Raw genomic sequence first — 23,311 nt, forward strand, 5'->3', positions numbered from 1 at the left:
GACATTATTATTGTAACATGCGCTATGTGTATTTATATACAGCTGTTCAACAATCTTGGAGCAAGCAACGAGCATGTAGCCATAGAGACATATAATTTATGACGAATGTGTCACTGGTTTAGAATTAGCACTGATAATGTGTTGTAGAAATGCTTGAAGACCTAATAAGGTTTCCATGGTACATTGTATTAGATACATTTCTGCAAAAAAAAAAAAAAAACCCTTAAAATAATGGATTTCATCTGCAGGAATGTAAAGGTGGTTTATCACAGTATTACGCAAACTCTTTCTGAGTCACAAATAGTAATCCATAAGGCATGGATCACTTGACATTAGCATATTTAGCTATTAAAAGACCCCATAATAGATTGGTACAGGGATGACGGATTTTTGTAGGCCAACCCGGGAGACAGCATCATCCTGGTTCCCTCGACAAAAACCCAATACGTTTTTTCCATTGGCTTTTGGTTTATTGCAGAAAATAAGGTCTGCGACTAACAAAAGCTTATGATTCTCGTTTGTTTTTTTCATTGAGATAATCTTCAAAACTTCTATGAATTTTGAAGCCTAAATACAACCGGCAGAAGTCAAAAGGTAGGCTAAACCTAGGCTACAAAAACGAACTACACCGCGGTCGCATGACTTCAACGTCACCATCACTAAGCTTCTGACAAACTTAAAAAGTTAAAAAGAATTATAATAGTTTAAAAGAAGACTGTAAAAGTTGACAAGTGGGTATATGAGTTTACCTGTTCGGCTGATGATGTTTAATGTCCCCAACAACCTCTACAGTCCCATTCAGCCAATCGTCTTTTACAAAAAAAGTAAAAACTTTGCATTACTGATGTATTTTATATCGTAGAATAAAACATGAAAATATCTTGAGCTTGTGTTCACCGCAGACATTTATTTCAAGCATTTAACCAAAACCCCACTGACTTCAGAACGATAGAAACGGAAGTGCTTAAACGCTAACTCATTTCCGGGTTTTGGCCTACAAAAATAGATCATCCCTGCACCACATGTTTTGACAAGCATTACTCTAATGGCTTGTCCCTATTAAAAATGACCAGTAGACTTTTGTCAGTAAAAACATTTATAATGTTTTCTATTTCTAATCAATGCTGTTCTTTCTATTCTACAAAGAATCTTGAAAAAGAGCATCACTGTTTCTATAAAATATTAAGCAGCACTACTGTTTTCAACATTGATAATTATTAAGAAATGTCTCATTAGATCAGCATATTAGAATGATTTCTGAAGGATCATGTGACACTGAAGACTGGAGTAATGATGCTGAAAATTCAGCTTTACCATTACAGGAATAAATTACATTTTAAAATACATTAAAATAGAAAATATTCATATTACGGTTTTTACTGTACTTTTGATAGAGTAGGGGGTGACTGGGATATGCTAACCAGCTTATTTGAACACAGATTAGGGGGAGAGGATATACTAAGAGTGCATTTTAATTGACAAAAATTAGCATGCACCCCTGCATGCAAGGCGAGTCATCTATATTTTGGTTGGTTTCCCAGAAAAGAAAATCAATTTTAAATCTGTATTTATACTAAATATTCATTTTAGCACATAGATGTGCTCACTATACCAACTGCAATTTTGATTTCACAGGGTCTTTATGTGCTGTATTCTCTGGTGGCTCTCAGATACTCACTGTAGAGAATAGTACCATGAGGTGTCTTGCTCTTCATTGTCAAATACACGGTGTCCTCAGAGGAATGACTCGAAAAGTGAGTGTCTGACTGAAACAGGGACGTCAGAGACGGCAACTCCAAGAAAGAGGTACCATCAAATCGAGGGAAAAAGACTGTCGTATCTGAAAAAGAAAATAAAAAAAACAAAAACAATAATTCTACTGGTAAAAGGTAAAGTTGACAATTCAAGTAAACATACAGCCTTTTCTCCATGTTGCCCTTAACAGTTAGGGAATTTTTAAATGTTGTGACAAATCAATCTTTAGAAGAACAAATATTTAAAAGCCTCTCAATTAATATGAGGTCATAAAAGTAAACACACTCATTTAATGTGACACACACAACACACACATAGAGTTGTGCAGGAATGATGTCAAAACTCAGAAGACTAATTCACCACTGGTTCCCTTGAGATTTTCCTATGGGATAGCTTGATGATACTTTGACGTTTTGTTCTACAACGTAAATCTCTCTCTCTCTCTCTCTCTCTCTCTCTCTCTCTCTATATATATATATTATACTGCATACACAGCAAAATCCCCAGAGTTAAATCAACTCTGCTCAGATTACATATGGTCCCTCTCTATATAGTGTTAAAGTAACACTGAAGCAGAGTTAAAGTTAATGAGATAATTAAATGATTAAGTTATGATTGGGCAGTAGTGATGAACACCTGCTGTTAACAGTCACTGAAGAGAAACACAATAACTACAAATGACTTCCAGCCACAGCCTTAGATGAAATCAACTGAAGATAAAAGACATTAAATCTCTCAAGATCTGATTAAACAACTCCACAAACAGTATATTATCTCATTAATTTTAAATATCAGTGTTATTTTAACTCTATGTAGAGAGGGACCATATGTTCTCTGAGCAGAGTTGATTTAACTCTGGGGATTTTGCTGTGTATTCATATTTTGTGTCATTAAATACATTTACTTCTATGACTTTATATTAATTGAGGGACTATATATATATATATATATATATATATATATATATATATATATATATATATATATATATATACACAGATGACAGCAAATATAATATTTCTATTCCTATTCCTAAAAAAATTCCATTATAGCATTTCCAAGAATCTCCGAAAGAGGGAAAAAATACTGAAGGATTGATTATAGCAGTAAGAGAGAATGATGTGAGATTTGATGTCGATCCCTTAGCCATTATATTAGAAACACCCTCGTAGCAGTGTTAATTTTTAAAAAAAAAATTGTTAGTAAACAACTGCCAAGGCAATATAGAACAAAATATAGCATTAAAAATGTATACAATTTTTTTTTTAAATAAAAAAAATGAAAAAAAACTTAACTACATTTGCAATGCTGATAACTGTGAAAACGCACCATTCACAGTCTGTAAAAAGGGTCTATTGGTTTTAGATGAAGTATAGCATGTCACTCTGACATGTCAACTACTCGTTCACATTTTCAGTCATCTTCAAATACTAAAATACATAACCTGTAGTTATAAGATTATGACATAAATTTTGACCATTTACTAGTATAACCTCCAGGCTGAATGCATAGTCAAGAGCAGAAATGTCTGCTAGGCTCTGATAAGTAGCCTACACACAAAGGCAGCAGGATCCTGTCAGGACCTGTTCTGGAGCAATGTTATCTCCCAGAGGGTGACAGACGACAGTGACTCTAGGGGAAGAGGAAGGTGGGTGTTGTCTGCTATGGTCACGACCTCTCTGCAGCGGTAATGATCTGTTAGCTTTTACACAGAAGGCAATGTATGTAGCGTGACACTGTCAAGGCATATGTGACAAGACTTCAGCATGGCCCATCTGTGGTGAATGCGTGTCAGGGTGTTGCTCATACAGGTCTACATACCACATATAAAGGTTGATTCAGCAAGATCAAGGATACAGTTCTCAGGGAGGCTGGGAACGGCAATTTATTGTACATGACTTTGGCAATGACAAACTAAAACGTAACTAACCAACACAAGGGACCAGTTTTGTTTTTTTTGGTAGAGACATTTTTAAAAAAAAATATTTCATATTTTATCCACACTGCTGCCTGTCATTTCGAAGAATAGTTCAACATCCCAGTATTGGAGTATGTTAGATGTCAGATAAAACCGAATAGAAGCATAAAACTAGGTCTAAGAAAATTTTGAAAAATCAGATTAATCTTACGATTTCCAACAAGTCGTCAAAAATAAAAATAATTGTTTGCACATTTTTTATTTACAACTTTATATATTATTAAAATTGCATTTATATTTATATTTAAAGGGAACTTAAAATGTAAAGGTGGAAATATAAAAAATGAAAAAATTCCCCTTTTACAAGATGTAATATAAGTCTCTGGTGTCCCCAGAATGTGTCTGTTAAGTTTCAGCTCAAAATACTCCACAAATTATTTATTATAGCTTGTCAAATTTTCCCCTATTTGGGTGCGAGCAAAAACACGCCATTTTGTGTGTCCCTTTAAATACAAATGAGCTGCTGCACCTTGCCCACAGAAAGCGAAGCTTTAAACAGCTTGCACTTCGGGTTGCTCAGCAACAACAAAGCTGGACAATGTCACGCAGCCAAAATGATGATTGTCAGTAACGGTGTTCAGCCTTCCCTAGTGAAAAAATAGTATACTTTATTGTATTTTAAATATTACCTTTTTCTATTGTACATTGCAAATATACTAACAAAAAATGTACTCTCTCTAAATATCTAAAAAGTATATTAGTATCATATTTTCACAATACAACTTTTAACACACTTTAAAATAATTGTACTTTAGTATATTTTCTAAAAAATATATTTTAGAAAAATATACTTGAAGTGTAAGTTTAGTTTATTTTTTAAAAGTGTATTTATTTGCACTTTATAAAAATATATTTGAGGTATATTTTAACTGTGTACTGAAAATGATCATTGTAACAATGCACTGAAAGTATATTTAAAAAATACATTATTTAATATCCTGAAGTTATAGTGTATTTAAAGTTAAATGTGAGTATATTTTTTAAGTTTACTTATTCATCCTTGGAATTCATTGATGAAAGATGATTTTTGACCCACTTTACATGTTGACTATATTAAACAAAGTATAAGTAATAAAGTATATTGTTATTGACTGCAAAGTGTGTATTTTTTAGTATTTGGAATAAGCCAAAGGTACTGAGCATACATATACTATTGTAAAATAATATATTCATTGTATATTGCTTGTGTGTTCGGAAGGCACTTGAAATTATTTTGTAATGTACTTAAATCACAAATAAAGTGTATTTATAACACAAATAAAGTACACTTTAATATCACTAATCAAAGATGTAATTAGTCCCTACACAGGCATATACTTAAAGTGTACTAAGTATACTTGAAGTTGTTCCAATTTAGCACACAAAAGTACACTAAATATACTTAAAGTTGTGTTTTAATACAACTTAATTACAACTAAAATATACTTAGTACAAAATTAGTTGTTTCAAAATAGCACACTTTAAGTTAACTAATCATTAACACACTTGAAATATACTAATAATTAGTCTTGCTGCAAGTATACTTAGCATACTTTTTTTCACTAGGGTTACATTGTTCAAATCAGAATCGGACACTGATGGAGAGACTCAGGATGAAGTTAGAACTTTTAGAATGCAACTGGACATTTCTGAATGGTTAGTGGATAAATTTATGTAGTTGCTGTGGAGTTGATTCAACTCATCAACTAGCATGTGCCATCATGTTAATCGTTTGTGCAAATCCAGAATCCATTTGTTAGAAATCTGAATTAAACTGACATTTTTACCATTTTATTCTGCTTATTTTTCTTTTACAACACTATTTTGTTAGTGCATGAAAACATTACAAAACATACAATAGTTTCCATCAATAATTTGTTTTTGTTTTTTTTATATAAGACTCTTAAAAATGTTAAAAAAAATATATGGCAAATATGTGTAAAACAGAATAAAAGAATAGGATAAATAATTTGGAATTAATCTCATGATTTCTGACCAATGTTTAGAAGTCAAAACGAAACTGCAAAAAATGTCAGATTCTGTAAAATGTATTTATTTACTCAATACATTAAAATGAATATTACCCAGACCCTAGTTTGCAAACCCCTGTTCTGTAGTAATTTAAGGATTTACAGAACATAGAAATATTAAATCAGATTATTTTTCTTCATTCCCTACATGCAGGCTGGTCTGGTTGTCATTGCAGATGCAGAGATTCAGATAACAATCCATTATGATCAGCATGATAAAGTGTTTGGGTCTAACATTGTGTCTAGTGGCTTGTTACAGATGCTGTTTAGGCAATATCTTAACTGCAAACCATCCATCCTGAAAATAATGACAGTGAAAGACAAAATTTCCTCCCAAGCGTCCTGTGAAAAAATAATGAGTCTTTGACGACCCCTTTGACCTTTCAGATCTGCATTTATTTTAGATTACTATTATTTCGATTATTTTATTTGCACATTTAAGTCAAAGCCTGAGCTTTCAAATTGTATCTGTAAAAAAACAACAACAGACTATCCTCTATCTTGTTTAAATATGAGTAATGATAAATGCACTGTATCTATACAACATAATACTGTAGCAAAATTTGCCATTTTCACTTCAGAAATGCATCTATAATCAGATTTTCGGGACGGACGGTAAATCTCTTTAGTAGAACCAGAAGAATCTGTCACACTTGTGTACCAGGATTAATCTCGCCTGTTGCCCCAGAGAATATTACTCTTCCGCTCCCCGCATCAAGCACCAACAGTGACAATAATCATTGTGCCAAGCGGCAAACTCTAATTTGACTCAGACTAAAGGAAGAGAGGCTCCTCTGTCAAATCCTAGACTTGTTATAATAGTTCTCATCGAAAAACTTTGTCAGCAAATAAACAGCCCTCGGACTCCGCCCACTTCCAGCACCCAGAAGGGCTGCCACCACCAAACAGAGATTGAGGCTCAGAAAGCGGCCAAGCAAACCGAGCGAGTCCCAGCGTTCCTCTAAGATTGGACTGCAGTCAGACCGAAGGAGCCTTTCAAACAGCTTCCCGATTCCTCTAACTCAGCAGAAAATAGTGCACACTCTCAGGGCTGCTGTTTAAGGGGGAGTTTTACGAGGCTGATGAACCGTGAGATAAGCACAGAAACAGTCTTGATGGATAGGCGAAGGGAAAGAAAAGCAAACGACTAGCTGAAAGAGGTGACGGTTGCCTTTTTCTTGGGCATCACAGACAACTTCGATGCAGCAAACAGTAGATATTGCGCCATCAGCGGTGAAAATGACTAAGTGATTACATTGTAAAAAATAATTTTTCAAAGTTGTAAATAAAACATAGGTTATTAGACCACATTTACATTAAATGATTCAAATGACCCAATTCCGATGTTTTCCTCCCATATGGAGCAGATGACCTATGAACGTGTAAGCAGGCAAAAAGGACATGGATTCCGATATTCTCGGATTGGTTTTAAGGCCAATTGACAAGAATCGGATACGTGCCTCTGCCACGTAAGTGGACAGACCAATGTTTTGCTGACATTTAAAGATGGTGCGGAAAGCAAAAGTTTGTATTATCATTTTGTCTTCATCCATTGCGAATCGTACCATTTTTACTTCCTTTTTGGCTTAAGCTTTTCCAGGTTAGTATGTCTACCTTGGGTTGTTTCACCAAGTGGATAGTGTAAATGCAGATATTGGATATGGATAAATAAAAAAAATGGATATATTCAACAAATCGGAATTGGGCATCAAGACATGCAGTGTAAATGTCGCCTTAGTGTCTGTTTTACAACGAAATACTGTTTCATTAATTTAATTCAATGTGTTACTTAATGTTTCTTTGATTTCTGCGTTAAAAAAAACTTTCTACACTATTTTTTTTTCAGTGTACAGTAGCAGCCAAAAGTGATGTCCAGAGGGGATATTTGTTTTTAATGCCCCAAGAAGTTTAATTAAACCATCAAAACATGAGGAAAATATTTTACATTTTTTAAATATTTTAAATATGAGGGAAGAACAAAACACTAAACTTGGTTAACGTATTTATCTGAAAAAAAAAAAAAAAAAAAAAAAAAAAAAAAAAAAAAAAATATATATATATATATATATATATACTGACCCCAAACTTTTGAACGGTAGTGTATAATGCTACAGAAGCTTTGTATTTCAGATAAATGCTGTTCTTTTGAACTTTCTATTCATCAAGGAATCCTGAAATAAAAAGTACACAACTGTTTTCAACATTGAAAATAATCATAAATGTTTATTAAGCAGCAAATCAGCATATTAGAATGATTTCTGAAGGATCATGTGACACTGAAGACTGGAGTAATGATGCTGAAAATTCAGCTTTGCATCACAGGAATAAATTACTTTGTCAAATATATTTAAATAGTACACAGTTATTTTAAATTGTAATAATATTTCACAATATTACTGTTTTTTACTGTATTTTTAATTAAATAAATGTAGCCTTGGTGAGCAGACGAAACTTCTTTTAAAACATTAAAAATCTTAGTGGTTCCAAACTTTTGGACTGTACTGTATATATATATATATATATATATATATATATATATATATATATATATATATATATATATATATATATATATATATATATATATATATATATATATATATATATATATATATATATATATCTACCACTTAATCACTTATTAATATTTTGTTAGTTTTGTTTTTGCAAGTGTTCATAATTTCTTTGTATGACAGGCTGGCCAAAAATTATGTCCGCACAATTTGCCATGTTTCATTGCATTATCACAAATAAAACAATTGACTCCAAGGCAGCACAACTATACAATATGCTTACAAAATCTTTAATAGATTTTAATAATATTTGAATAAAGGGTGAAAATGACAATTTTCTTAGTCTGGACATCACTTTTGGCCACTACTGTACATGCACAGAAACGAGGAATGTCATGCGGTCATCAGAAAAAAAAAGAAAAAAAAAAAGAGTGTAGAATCTGCACAACTTGTACCGAGAAAGCTCGAAGGAATTATTTAATACAGTGTCTGCTTGATTATGTGATATTTCCCATGGGGGGACTACAAATGAGTCAGCCCTGAATATAGCAACCCCCTTGCTTTGCATAGTGCCCAGAGGGACAAATAACATTTCAGTGGATTACTTAATTATCTGCAAATTAGCACTTTGAGAACAAATGGCGGAGGTGCTGAGAAAAGGGCGTAAGAGCACGGAAGTGCTGAGTGAGTTATTGAGAGAGGTCACCGGTTGCCTTCCTGCTTTTTATAGAACTGTAGACTCCTCGCTGACGGTTCGTTTTATCAATAAATGCCTGAATAAACAAAATGGTTCATGCAAAAAACCTGATCCTGAAACAGGTAAATAGATAAAGTGACAGACAGCTGTAAATGCTCTCTGAAGTACAGTGTGCACCATACAGTATGTGCAGCACAGAGCTCTTTCCGCCTTTAGAGACTCGTGTGTCAAGATTATGCCCCAAAATAAGTCAGAAAGCAAGCTGAGCAGTTTTATACAGAGCAAACCATCTTGTATATATACTAATGCCCTGACACCAAACCCTGTCTGTATTATTACTCTTGAGGTGTAAGGCACATGTGCATCCGCAGCTCCCAAAGGAGGGCACGATCTGACCAAGCTGTGAAAAATGCTGAGAGGCAAATAAAGTCATTTCATCTTGATGACAACTTGTCATTAGGAACATTGCTGACATCACATTTTTTTTTGACTATTCAAATTTCACTTGTATATGTGTGGGTATTGTATTTCGCTTACCATATTCTTGACTATAATGTAGGACTGAGTGTACAGCATACTGTATGCATAAACTGGTAACACTTTACGATAAGGTTCGGATTGTTAATATTTAGTGTAATATAGTATATGCATTAGGTATCAGAGTTATTTTATTCATTTAAACATTTATTAACCTATAGGTTAATGTTAACTTATACTATTTTGCACTGTTACAGTTTTTCTCAGTCGCTTTTTTTTTGAACACACATTTTTTTTGAAATTCTCAAATTCCCACATCATCTAGTCACTTGTGCACATCATAAAAGCAGTTTATCATTCTTTTGAACAAATGCTTTAGTACATTCAGGCAATTGATTATGTACAATTGTCTGCTATTTCCTACATTATCAATTGCTAATGTCATGTTGCTCAAAACGTATTGTATGGTTCTCTGTTGAATAATCTTACCCCTTAAAACATCTAGTCATTAGTTCATCGCATAAGTCATTAAATGCAAAATGGCTGATCTAGTTATCATAATGTGTCAAGTATATTATCTATACATTTCTATTAGACTTTTGTAAATGTGTCCTGAATTTATTAATTTTGCAGTTTTTCACTAATGTATTCAGGGGAATGTAAAGCATTAGATCAACCAATGACACAACCAGTTCTCTAAAGCAGCTAAAAGATGCATGTCATGAATCTTCAACTGGAAAGCATATATACACAGAGCACAACACAAGTTTCAATTTCTGATAATGGAAGAACAACATGGAAACAAACAGGGTCAACAGCAGGTAGAAGGGTAGGGAGGCAAAACAGAGGAAGGCGTAGATAAGGCAAAGGGCGCAGGCACGTTTCTGGTGAATTAAGGGCCACTATTGTGAACTATGTTCTCAATCATGACCTTACAATGGCTTATGTGGGTCTAAAGGTGCAGCCGAACGTTTGGAGAAAAACCTTTTCCTCAATCATTCGAGCATTTCGTAGACATTACAGGTATGTATTTCAGTAATGTGTACTGTACTCTAATATGGTATGCATGCTATAATCTTAATATTACAGAAGCATTTTTACACTTACAGTAGCATATTATACTTGCATTACACTTACAGTAGTATCAGTCTCCCATATACAGTAATGTGTCCATTTGTACTGTTAAAATCGATATGCCATACAGAAAAAGTGCAGTCTTGTGCAGTTTCAATCACTGTCATAAAAACCATAGCCATAGTTTACATCTGAAATATTCATATTGACAACATTTTAACTATCTTGTTGGAGAACAATGGCACAAGGACTTGTCATTCTGATGGCACTGATATGTTCATTGACATAAATACTTGCTTTTGAGAGATGAACTAAGGATTTTGAGCAAGTTACAGGCTTTTGCAGGTTATCCAAAATGTTGTGCTGTTTGTACAAATTGTTTTGAGAAATGAACATACTGTTTTGCAAATTTTAAGGATGATTCAAGAAATGTGCCAAAGCGACTGAGAAAAACTGTAATTCATATTTGATCATAATATACAAGTGCAGTTCAAAAACTATGGTCAGTAAAGAAAATAATACTTTTATTTAGCATGGATGCATTAAATTATGGAAGCTTGTTTAAAAATAAGTAAATAAATAAATAAAAAGTTAATTGCGACTTTTTATCTCACAATTCTGACTTGCGAGTTTACATCTCAGAATTCCGAGTTATAAATTCGCAATTGCGAGTTATAAAGTCAGAATTGTGTGATATAAATTTGCAATTGCGAATTATAAAGACAGAATTGCATGATATAAAGTCAGAATTGTGAGATATAAACACAATTGTGAGTTATAAAGCCAAAATTGTGATATAAAGTCACAATTCTGTGAAAAATTCAGCTTTTTTCACTTTTTTCTGAGAAAAAGTAGTCAGAATTGCGAGAAAAAAGTCAGAATTTTTAAATAGAAACTCACAATTTCAAATTTATATCCCGCAATTCTGACTTTGTAACTCACAACTGTTAGATAAAAAGACGCAGTTATTTATTTATTTTTATTCCGTGGCTGAAACAAGCTTCCATATTAAATTGATCAAGTGTTACAAATGTTTACTATTTCAAATAAATGTTGTTCTTTTTAACTTTCTATTCATCAAAGATCATTGTTTTCTAAAGGATCATGTGACACTGAAGACTGGAGTAATGATGTTGGAAATTTAGCTTTACCATCACAGGAATCAACTACATTTAAATATATTTTATATATATATATATATATATATATATATATATATATATATATATATATATATATATATATATATATATATATATATATATATATATATATATATATATATATACACACACACACACACACTATATTGCCAAAAGTTTTTTGACGCCTGCCTTTACGTGCACATGAACTTAAATGACATCCTATTCTTAATTCATAGGGTTTAATATGGAGTTGGCCCACCCTTTGCAGCTATAACAGCCTCAACTCTTCCGGGAAGGCTTTCCACAAGGTTTAGGTGTTTATGGGAATTTTTGACCGTTCTTCGAGAAGCGCATTTGTGAGGTCAGGCAGTGATGTTGGACGAGAAGGCCTGGCTCTCAGTCTCCAAAATACAATCTCCTGAATACAATGATTTGGAAGGGTGTCCCAATACTTTTGGCAATATAGTGTATATTAAAATAGAAAGCATTTGTTTGAAATTGTATCTTAGAATGATTGAATAAATGCAGCCTTGTTGAGCATAAGAGCCTTTTTTTTTCTTTTTTCTTTTTTTACATAACTAATATAACTAATGTTAATGTCACCTGGAAAAAGTAAAAAAAAAAAAAAAACTGAAAATGTATTAATATATGTAGAAATTAATATTATCTGAAATTAATGTTGCAAATGTACTGTTCATTGTTCATGATACCTAATGCATTAGGTGAAAATCTCATTAAATAAAAAATAAATATCTATGAAAAGGAAAACCTTGGATCCAAGTGTGCCTTATGAGAAGGGAATAAAAAAGTTATTTAAACAAATATTGCTTAAAAGTTTCATTAAGCAAGCACATATTTTTTGTGTCAGTACTTAAATGATACAATTCGGCAAAGCAAAAAATCTAGAAGGTTCCCAGAACCTGAGACAATAATAATTTAGTTAGGTGCATTTGTGATGGGAAAACATTTAAAAAAAAAAAAAAAATCCTCATCCATCCAGCACTGATTCCCAATACGAACAGCAAGGAAACATTGCGGCTGATTTAACACACTCACTTTACCATCAAGTTGTAAACGTTCCACCAGGGAGACATCGCAGAGAAGCAAAAATCATATAAAAATGTCCTTAAATCTCTTTTTCCTTCTCTGTAATTAACTTACTGTACAGTAGAAAGAGACTTTACTGGTAAACCTCACAGGAGTCAAGATGCTCTCGGACACAGAGATTTAAACAAACTGAGTGGTCACTAAACTGCCTCACACACAAATCCTTATTTCAAGTAATTTCAAATTCCTGTTGATAGGGAAAGTGACTAAAAAGTGATGTTGACTGAATTGTTTCCACCAGCTTAACCTGAACAACCAGTCGAAATCCTGGATATCGACCGGTTGTTCAGGTTATGATGTTAAACTTTTGTTTCACAATTCTATGTTTCTGTCTGCGGTCTTTCAATTTATGCCACACCATCATCACACATCCTAAAAAAGTAAGGCCTAAACAATTTGATCGCCCCCTGGTGGCTGGCTGCAGTATAGGTCTTAAACTCCGCCCTATACATGTAATCGAACGGGATGTGAGCCAAACTAAAAAAATCAAATTACACTCCAAATATTTTTTTTTTTCTGATGGTTTACATCATTTTAGGTAGTTCTTATCATGCCGATGTATGTTCAAGTGTTCGTTTTTTCATTAAGTTTGGTTTTAGTTAGTTATTTGATGCTATAAAAATGGGGTGTATGATTGAAAGCTATGCTTGTGTTTGAGTCTGCGGGAGCGGGAGTGTGGGCGGGACCTTGATACCATGGCTCCACCTCAAGTTCACTACTGTGCAGGCTCGGGATCCAAACGACATAATCGCAACGACCGTTTTTGGGATGTTTTGGCTTCATTTTTCTACAGTGGAAGTAAGTGGAGACATGTCGTCCATCTTTTTTACAGGCTCAACCACACAACACACAAAATGAAAGGCTACTAGACTGGTATATCATCTCTGAGGCCAGCTGTCCTCTTATTTGTCATGTGACACTGAAGAGATTCAGTGTGACCCTATCGCTCCCTTTCCATCATGAAGTCACAGACACCCTCTCATCTTCCTCACCACTTCACCCTCAGGATGTTTGTTGCGGTTTTGCCTTGACATGTTTGCTGATGCTAGCTGGACAACGAGCAGGGTAATTATGAGAAGACTAAATTATAGTGACAAGAAGGTCAGTTTATCTAGAGCTGATAGGCTCTCACTAACCTATAACCTTAGAAATTATAGGTTTTAGAAATCATAAAAGACCCCATGCTGTTTTATGTTGTTTTTTTATTAATCATGATATATTAACAGAAACAATACAATTAGGTAACAATAGTCAAGTTGCTCTGTATTATAAACAAAACATTGCCAAAGACCATAGATGAATTGAAAGTGGTCATTTTGAAATTTAATTTTTGAAATTCAACTAATTGCAGCTGAAATGCATTTCTTCTTCCCTAGTCATGCATCTTTTTTCTTGTTTTCTCAAGCCTTATAACTACTATTACTGTTGCTGTACTATCCTTTTAATTCCTCCTAATGATGCACCTATCCTTGATCCTTCTTACTAACTTTGAACAACAATTTTATTCCTATATAGGGCTGACATTGTCAAAATCAGAAATATAAAGAAAAAAATGTACAGCTTTGAAACTAAAAACTCTGCTGTACTTGTCTGTGAAAAGAAAAAAAAAAAAACAGAAATGAGAAAAAAAGGGAACTGAAAAGCAGATTCTCTTTCAACTTCTGTCAAGTGTTAGAAACCAGAATTCACAATAAAGAAGAAGAGCTAAGAGGAAGGATTGGAAAACTGCTTTCCAGCAGCATTATAATTTGCCACTGGTCCCCTTGTCTTGTATATAGACAAACATTTTCATCAGTTATTCAAAAAGCAGTTGCATTGAATGCACTACGATGTTCAGTTAATATGCTCTCACTTTCAATACAATACAAAATTGTAAATGCAAAGACATCTTCAAATATGTATATGCTTGTGTAATATGCTCATCTCTATACAATTAGGTTTCAAGTGGGATTTTCCATGAAGAGAGAAAAAATTTACTATTTCTTTCTTCTGTTACAACAAATGGTCAGGTGCTTAACCTTCATAAAATGTTGGTCATCAACCTCAAGAGGAGGGCTTGACTTTAGCTTTTTTGCTCACCAGACACTGTGGCTAGTGGTTTTCCAAAGTTTTTTCACTGGCCACAATTCTGACATCAATACCATAAGGAAAAATGATATTTTTAATATTATCTCATAATTTGACAGCATATTGGGCCTGAAGCACGGATCCATTATACTGTTACACGTGTTTTCTTTCTCAACTGTTTTCGTTCACTTAAAATATAACTGTGTATACGTGAATACTTGCCAAGACGGTCATTTTCTGTGTATTTTACATTTTAAGCGCAATCAGCACCGAAAAAGAACTCAATTTAGTACTGAGAGGCTGCTTTATGTGCACATTTTGGGTGTGAGCACAAAATATGTGGGAATTAGTAAAATATGTGCAATCACATGCCAAAATTCAAGCACTGTAACTCCAACAATATTCATCCGGAGCAAATTAAAGGAGCGAGTGAGGGAAGGCGGGTTTGTGTGTCAACTCGCTGTCAGAGAGGCGAGAGAGCAAGAAAGCGCAGCTGGTATGGTGTACCTATTCTGCAGAAAATGAGTATTGGAAGCATTTCAGATATTTCAGTATCACTATGTATTGAAAAAACAATATTTTTGACAACAATACATTGCACTTAGTTTATTATTTCAGATGTGGTTGCAACATGGTTGCATATAAGCTCAGTTTTTAAAGATCACTAGAATTAAAGAATATGTTTTAGTATAAAAATAAATGTTATAATAATATTTTATCGTATTATAATCAATTTTTATATTATAAAATCAGTTAATAAAATCATAATAAAATAAAAATAGTAAAAATGCACTGAAAATCAATTCAACTTATTTAATTACAATTTTAATTTTAGACTAAGTATAAAACTAGCTACTTTTCATGCTAACATACTTTTATGTTAGATAATAGTTCTCAAAACAAAAAATGTGTGTGACTTTTTTAAAGTCCTTTTGTACCATAAACATGGAAAATACCAAGTATTTTTTCATAATTAGTAGTAAACAAATATGAAAATACTGACAGGACCCCCCCTCCCCTCCCCCTTTCTCATACAGGAACTGAACTGATCTGTTCACAAACACATCAATCAATGCCTGGCACTGCACAAAAATAGAAAACCTGAAAGAAGAATGAATGATCTTTAGTTAATTTGAAGACAGGCATCTCACCACCAGAGAATCTCAACGTTACATCAATAGAGACAGATGAACTTGTAGCTCAGCAAATTAGCTCTTTTCCTGAGCATTGGCTTATTGATACAGGGCAAAACATAGTGAGTCAGCAGGAGCTGGAGCAAAATACAATAAAAAAGCAATTAGCACTATGGAGGAGCACATTACAATGAATACCCGACTGCTGGGAGTGCATAAAATTTCTGTTTTCTCAGTTTTCCTCAGGTGGTGATTTTGATAAAAGAAAAGGTCCGTTGTCAGTTCAGAGTTTAACAAATTGTTAAAGTGTGAAATATTCTTCCATGACAGCTCAGTACAGTAAGTTGAGTGTCAGTCAATATCAATTGGGTTCACTGCGTAAGAGACTTTTTCACTTCACCAGAATTTAATATCATTCATGTCTTATCCTGGCATGAGGCAGAGGAGGTAAAATGAATTTGGAGAACACGGGTGACAGGGTCACTGTCTCATTTGTAGAAGAACTCGGAGGTTTCTGACATTACAACTTGCTTATATGGATCTTACGTTAATCAAAGCATGAATTATTTAAAACCATCCCTGGTCCAACAACAGGACAAGGTTTTCTATTTACCTTTTATGAAAATGTACCACACATCTGCCTCCAATAAAAACACCTTCTGTATTTTTTATTACTAAAATGTTTGGTGGTAGATCAGTTCCCGCTTTTGCAGGTGAGGTACTATGTTTTATGATATCAATCAAACTGTTTTTTTTTAAAGCACCACACCAAATTTGACCACTCATTAGAATTTGGTTAAGGTTAGTTGTTTAGTCATATTAGAAGAGAAAATTTTGTCTGTGATGTGAAGGGGGAAACAAACCAGAGGTATTACCTTGTTCACACAGGCGTCCCTTGAAGTGCAGAGGACAATCACAGAAAAAAGACGAGGCTCCGCTGGGTAGCGAGATGGGCCGACACACTCCACCGTTGAGACAGAGCCCCTGCGGGCAGACAGGTGAAGGCTGGGTGGGTGGGAATATTCTGATTCGGCTGCCAGGAGGGGTTTCCAATGTGATGAGCTGAGGAGGGGACTCTGTGGAGTTTGCTGGTGGGTCATGATGCCATTGAGACCTACAGTAAATAATATGTGAGCAAATGAAAGGCGAGGATTAAAAATGGATCCACTGAAATACATTACCATGGGGCAAATTTACTAATCACTAATCACTTACGATTATTTCAGAGCAAAAAACATGCATTTAATTCACTAACAACTTGCAATCCAGTTTATCCAGGCAAATTATTCACAATTGCTCCCTTATTTACGAAACTCAGTGATATCTGAGCCTAATCACATCCATTTATGGTAAAAAAAGCAAGCAATAAATGAAATGTCATTTGAAAGAGATGTTTGTGGCAGGGTTGTGTGGCATTCATAATTTAATTGAGGATGCTGTTTAAAGTCCAATTCAATTCCTGAATTTAATTTGAGATACCAAACAGGATCCAGAATAGCAAATGAAATCTGAATGTAAGGACGCAGAATTAAATGTTGAATTCAAATAAATTCACATAACTGTAATTTTTAACTAGAAAACTAGACAGACAGACAGATACATGCAGACAGATAGGCAGATAGATAGATTAGACAGACAGATAAATAGACAGATAGACAGACAGACAGATAGACAGATGGACAGATAGACAAACAGACAAATAGATAGACAGACAGATACATAGATAGACAGACAGACAGATAGATAGACAGACAGACAGACAGACAGACAAATAGATAGACAGACAGACAGATAGATAGATAGATAGATAGATAGATAGACAGACAGACAGATACATAGACAGACAGACGGATAGACAGACAGACGGACAGATGGATAGACAGACAGACAGATACATAGATAGACAGACAGACAGACAGACAGACAGACAGACAGACAGATAGACAGACAGACAGACAGATAGACAGATACATAGATAGACAGACAGATAGATACAGACAGACAGACAGACAAATAGATAGACAGACAGATACATAGATAGATAGATAGATAGATAGATAGATAGACAGACAGACAGACAGACAGACGGATAGACAGACAGACGGACAGATGGACAGACAGACAGATATATAGATAGACAGAAAGCAAATAGATAGACAGACTGACAGACAGACAGACAGATAGATACATAGACAGACATATAGAGAGACAGATAGATACACAGACAGACACAGACAAATAATTTTTAAATACATTTTTTCTTTCTTCATTATTATTATTTTATTTATTTATTTATTTATTTTTTATTGACTGTTATTAATGCTTTGGCAATGTAAGGATTCCTTTCTCCATGCCAATAAAGCTATTTTTGAATCTTGAATCTTGAATCAAATAGACAGACAGACAGATAGATACATAGATACAGATAGACAGACTGACAGACAGACAGACAGATAGATACATAGATAGACAGACATATAGAGAGACAGAAAGATACACAGACAGACACAGACAAATAGACAGACAGACAGACAGACAGACAGACAGATACATAGATACAGATAGATAGACAGACAAATAGATAGACAGACAGATAGATAGATACACAGACAGACAGACAGATAGATAGACAGACAGACAGACAGATACATAGATAGACAGACAGACAGACAGACAGACAGACAGACAGACAGATACATAGATAGACAGACAGACAGACAGACAGACAGACAGACAGATAGACAGACAGACAGATAGATAGATAGACAGATAGATAGACAGACAGACAGACAGACAGACAGACAGACAGATAGATAGACAGACAGACAGACAGACAGACAGACAGACAGACAAATAGATAGATAGACAGACAGACAGACATATAGACAGACAGACATAAATATGTTTTTGTGTGCTTCCTCCATAACCTAGCACTCAGAAATGACCCAAAAGATCAAGAATTACACAATGCAGATTGACAGAATTTTGTGGACATTTACCTGATTTGCATAATTCCTTTAGTGAATTGGGCACTAAAACAATGCAGACTGCGCATGCAAATATGCAGCGCTATCAGTGGGTGACATTCATTCTTAGTGAATTCCCCCCTAGAGTTTTAATCAGAGGGGCAAAGGATATGGAGCGTCCTCCTCTACATTCCTTAATCTTATAATTACACACAACACAGACAAGCCCCATTTGTAAAATTAAAACCATACTCACATGCATATTAAAAATTATGCTATATTAATTATGCTGTTCAACACAAAATGGATGCACATCAGTATTGACATTTAAATCTAAATACAGCTAGGAAACATCCTGAAAATCATTTCAGACAGCTGAGATATTATATGACGATACGCTGTCATTTTATGGGAAAGAGCAGATCAAACATTTTGCAAAACACCTCGGTTTATGTTAGATGGAAGAAAGAATGGCATATGGGCTCATGAGGGTGACAATGTGAAATTTATGTCAACATTCACCACAATGTCCTGAAAAATATATTTTCCAGTTTCTCAAACTTAGCTTAAGGGCAATATATCGGACAAGCAATATAATGCATTTTATCATGTTATACAACACTAATTATTACAACTAAACAAATAGAGGGATTATATAATAAGAAACTCTCAAAACAGTTATGCCTACATTTCAATCACCTGAAAATTAGTGAACACTAAATCAAAACTCACAGAACAACCATGATATATCATTTTAATGGCCCTGACTGATGCTTCCTTTAAATTGTAAGTGAGCACCATATAAGATGCCACGAATTGCTGTTCTTTTTGGAAACACCATCTCCTCATTCCACTGCAATTCCACACAGATGACAGAATAGAATAAATAATATATGATAATTAAGAGAGGCTGCAAATCTACCTCATTTAAATATTAACAAATCTGTGTGGTCACCAATCTCATGCTTGGCCCAAGACTCATTTTCTACTGCTTTGCAAAGACCTTTCAAAATGAGTGCTTGCATTTTCTTTGAAACACTAACACACAACGTGTGAAGCCACACACTTAAATATCCCCAGAATCTCACTCTTGTTGAGCAATTTGTACACAGCATGAACGTACAGCACCTGTGCACTCAAGTGATGTGCTAAATTATAGATTGTGTGTTTGAGAGATGGCTGACAAGGCTGGCAAATAGCACATGAGACAAAAGGAAAAATACATTGAAGGCTATTATGGATATATGTAGGAGCCTCTTCAAAGGGAAAATATTTTAAAATATATACCTTCAGATTATAAAATTTGTCATTTATTCAGAGTAGCATTTCTCTGGCTTAATAACATTGAGGTTTATTGAATGAATGAATCTTGTGATTAATCAGTCACATTAATCAGCATTAATCAGACAAATTTACTTTTTTTTTTAAATAGTTCCAAAAAAATGTAACAGAGTTGAAAACAGTGATGAACTGCAAAGTTCAGTATTTCTCTATAAAAAAACGTACAAAATGCTGTGCTAGAATTTCTACTGTGACAAAAAACAAATGAATCGTTCCTTTTTTAACAAACTGATTCAATAATATGAATCATTTAAAATGAATTTAGACTCCCCAACACTGCACAGAATTGTATTGATTCCTGATGGAGAATCAGGTTCAATTACCTGCAGTTGTCAACATTGTTCCTGGCAATGGAATGGTCCACACGGAATCTTCTGAGCTTATTAATTTCGATTATTTCAATGCAGCCGGTGTAGTTGTGGAAAGGCTCAGCTTCCTGAGGGAACACGTAAAACAACAAAGTCTCAAGCAGTTTCTTCAGAGGAAAACAGAAAAACATCTCAGACCTAAGGGTGAAAATGAAAAACAGCTAGAAAGCAGCTATTCTGGGAGAAGAAAGTGCCGTACAACAAAGAGGTTGCATTTTAAGGCACAGTTCACCCAAAATGAAAATTCATTATTTACCTACTCTCATGTCATTCCAAATTTGTATGCTGTTATTTTTCCTTGCAACATTTTTTGCTTTCCATACAACGGTTCATAGTGACCAAGGACTTGCAAGGACAAAACACAACAAGAAAAGTAGTTCACATGACTTGTGCACTATATTCAAAATCTTAACACAATGCAGTGCTTTGTGTGATGAATATACTGAAATTTAACAGCATACAAGTCTGGAACGACATGAGTGAGTAAATACTGAAATAACTTTTTCTTTTTTTTTGGTGACCCACAAGAAATAATTTTATGTATTAATACAATGACACTTTTCACTGTATAAACAAATTTATAAATGCTACAAATCCAACTGAATGTTTTTCATAGGCAATAAGATTCTTCAAATGAGACGGAAATGGCTCATGCAACATTATCAGAAGGAGAAACTGCATTGATGGCAAAAACAAAAAAACATAACCTCAATTTCATTAGCAGTGCTGTGAAAAGCGAAAAAAGTATGTGGATTCAATCTTTGTTGTCTAGACGAATACATCTCACCCTCTCCTTTTTTCTTCTCTTAACAGTATCTCAAGTGCCCGTGACCTGCTTCTAGCTGCCTGAAGGAAAATGAAAAGTGTGCCTGCTAGTTTCTCAGAGCTTTATCACTGTCAATATGTAGACCTTGACAGTTCTTTGAAGCCCTCTGAACCAGTTTTTAGTAACCTGAAAATTACTGTAAAATTCATGTCCATTTTAATTCAAATTAAGTTGTTGGTAACTCTGTAGTAAGTGGTCAGGTCATTGTTTAACGTTGTTGTTATGCTAATTTTGTTTTGGAGGTCTCCTACAACAGGTTTATATACATCTAAAACACTTTCAGTTCCTCATAATATACATTTAATATCACCCCATTTCTCAAATATTCTGAAAACGGTTCGTTTGAAGATTCAGTCTCTCTAAACCCCTCCTTTCTGAGAGCCTACTCTGCTCTGATTGGTCAGATGGCCCAGTCTGTTGTGATTGGTCGAACGCTTACAGTGCGTGTCGGCAACTAAACACCTATTATCATTTCTGAATTTCAGCTCTGTAGGCTTGCTCAGCACTTTTATACACAGTGATACAAACAGTAACGATAGCGTAATTTTTTCTCATATCATTTACAGCGGGAGTCCTTTCGCAGAACATGCAAAGTGTTTCGCAGCACTGAAAACAGCGTTTTCTCGACATGTCGACAACATAAACAAAACTCTTCCACGCCTCAGCTACAACTACAATGTTTGAAGACATTGTTCGTGGGCAGCCAGTGAAAACCATAGGCTGGCATTATGCAAATTTATTACATTGTTATGTAGGATTGTAACAGGAAGTGAGACTGGAATGTAATGGAATGAAAGGTAATATTTGAAAAAGCATGACAGGGGCACTTTAAGGCTTGTGAGCAATATTAACTATAAACATATTATGACTTTTCGATGACTAACTCTCTCAAGATGAAATTGCATGGTAAAAAAGATTGAAATTGGATATACTTAATATTAAATGGCTAATTAAGAAAACTTTACATTTCAAGCTGAAGTGTAAAGTGTGAAGTGAAAACTATAAATTTTAAGAAAGCATGAACAGTTTATGTTGAAACAAAATTTTTTTTTTCAGTGATAGACTACTGTTCAAATGTTTGGGATCAAGAATAATTTCTTTTATGCTATCAAATGCTGCATTTATTTGACCAAACCTACCGACAAAACTGAAATATTGTGAAATATTAACTATAGTTAAATATTAACTAACTGGTAACACTTTACAATAAGGTCTCAATTTTTAACATTACAAAGCAATACATTTGTTACAGCATTTATTAATCTTGTTAATGCTGTAAACCCAAATAAGTTGGCAAAACTCAAAAAAATGAGGTAATCAGTTACATCAATTTTTTTTAAGTTAAGAAATTTAAGTAAGCAGAACTTCAACAAGTTCATAAAACTCAAAACAATAAAACAATTCAGATGACTTAAAATGTGTCAGTTGTGAACTCAAAAGAAAAAGAAATGCTCATAAAAGTTCATTTGATTGAACTAATGTGTTTAATTTGAGTTTGCCCTACTCAAACCAGTTAATTATTTTGAGCATTAGGGTTTACAGAGTAGTTACAGTCTTTGATTGCTTGTTCATGTTAGTACAGTGCATTAACTGAGATTAATAAATGCTGTAAAAGTATTGTTCATTCTTACTTCATGTTAACTAAAGTTGTTAACTATGTTAACTAATAAAACCTTGGGAACGAAGCGAGGCCGGTGGTGCGAGTGCTAATGAGTGTCACCTGTGCGCCACACCGGTCTTGAGTCCCACGCTTTACTTTCGTTTTGTTGTTTGTTTATTTGTGGATTAAAGTTGTGTTGAACATTCGCCTCCTTCTTCCCTGAACTCAAACCTTGATAGCAATACATTGTATACA

General features: G+C 34.1%; 1 protein-coding gene across 1 annotated transcript in view; it reads right to left on the minus strand.

Moving 5' to 3' along the window:
• The window catches only part of eys (eyes shut homolog), a gene marked incomplete at its 5' end in the record, with an annotated part of 227,664 nt that overhangs the window by 67,815 nt on the left and 136,538 nt on the right, over positions 1 to 23,311 (minus strand). The window contains 3 exons of the mRNA XM_048203800.1: positions 1,679 to 1,840; positions 16,831 to 17,069; positions 20,586 to 20,698. Coding sequence (XP_048059757.1) covers positions 1,679 to 1,840; positions 16,831 to 17,069; positions 20,586 to 20,698 — 514 coding nt within the window. The remainder of the gene's footprint in view (positions 1 to 1,678; positions 1,841 to 16,830; positions 17,070 to 20,585; positions 20,699 to 23,311) is intronic.

This window comes from Megalobrama amblycephala, linkage group LG10, assembly GCF_018812025.1.
Source record: "Megalobrama amblycephala isolate DHTTF-2021 linkage group LG10, ASM1881202v1, whole genome shotgun sequence".
Taxonomy (NCBI): Eukaryota; Metazoa; Chordata; class Actinopteri; order Cypriniformes; family Xenocyprididae; genus Megalobrama; species Megalobrama amblycephala.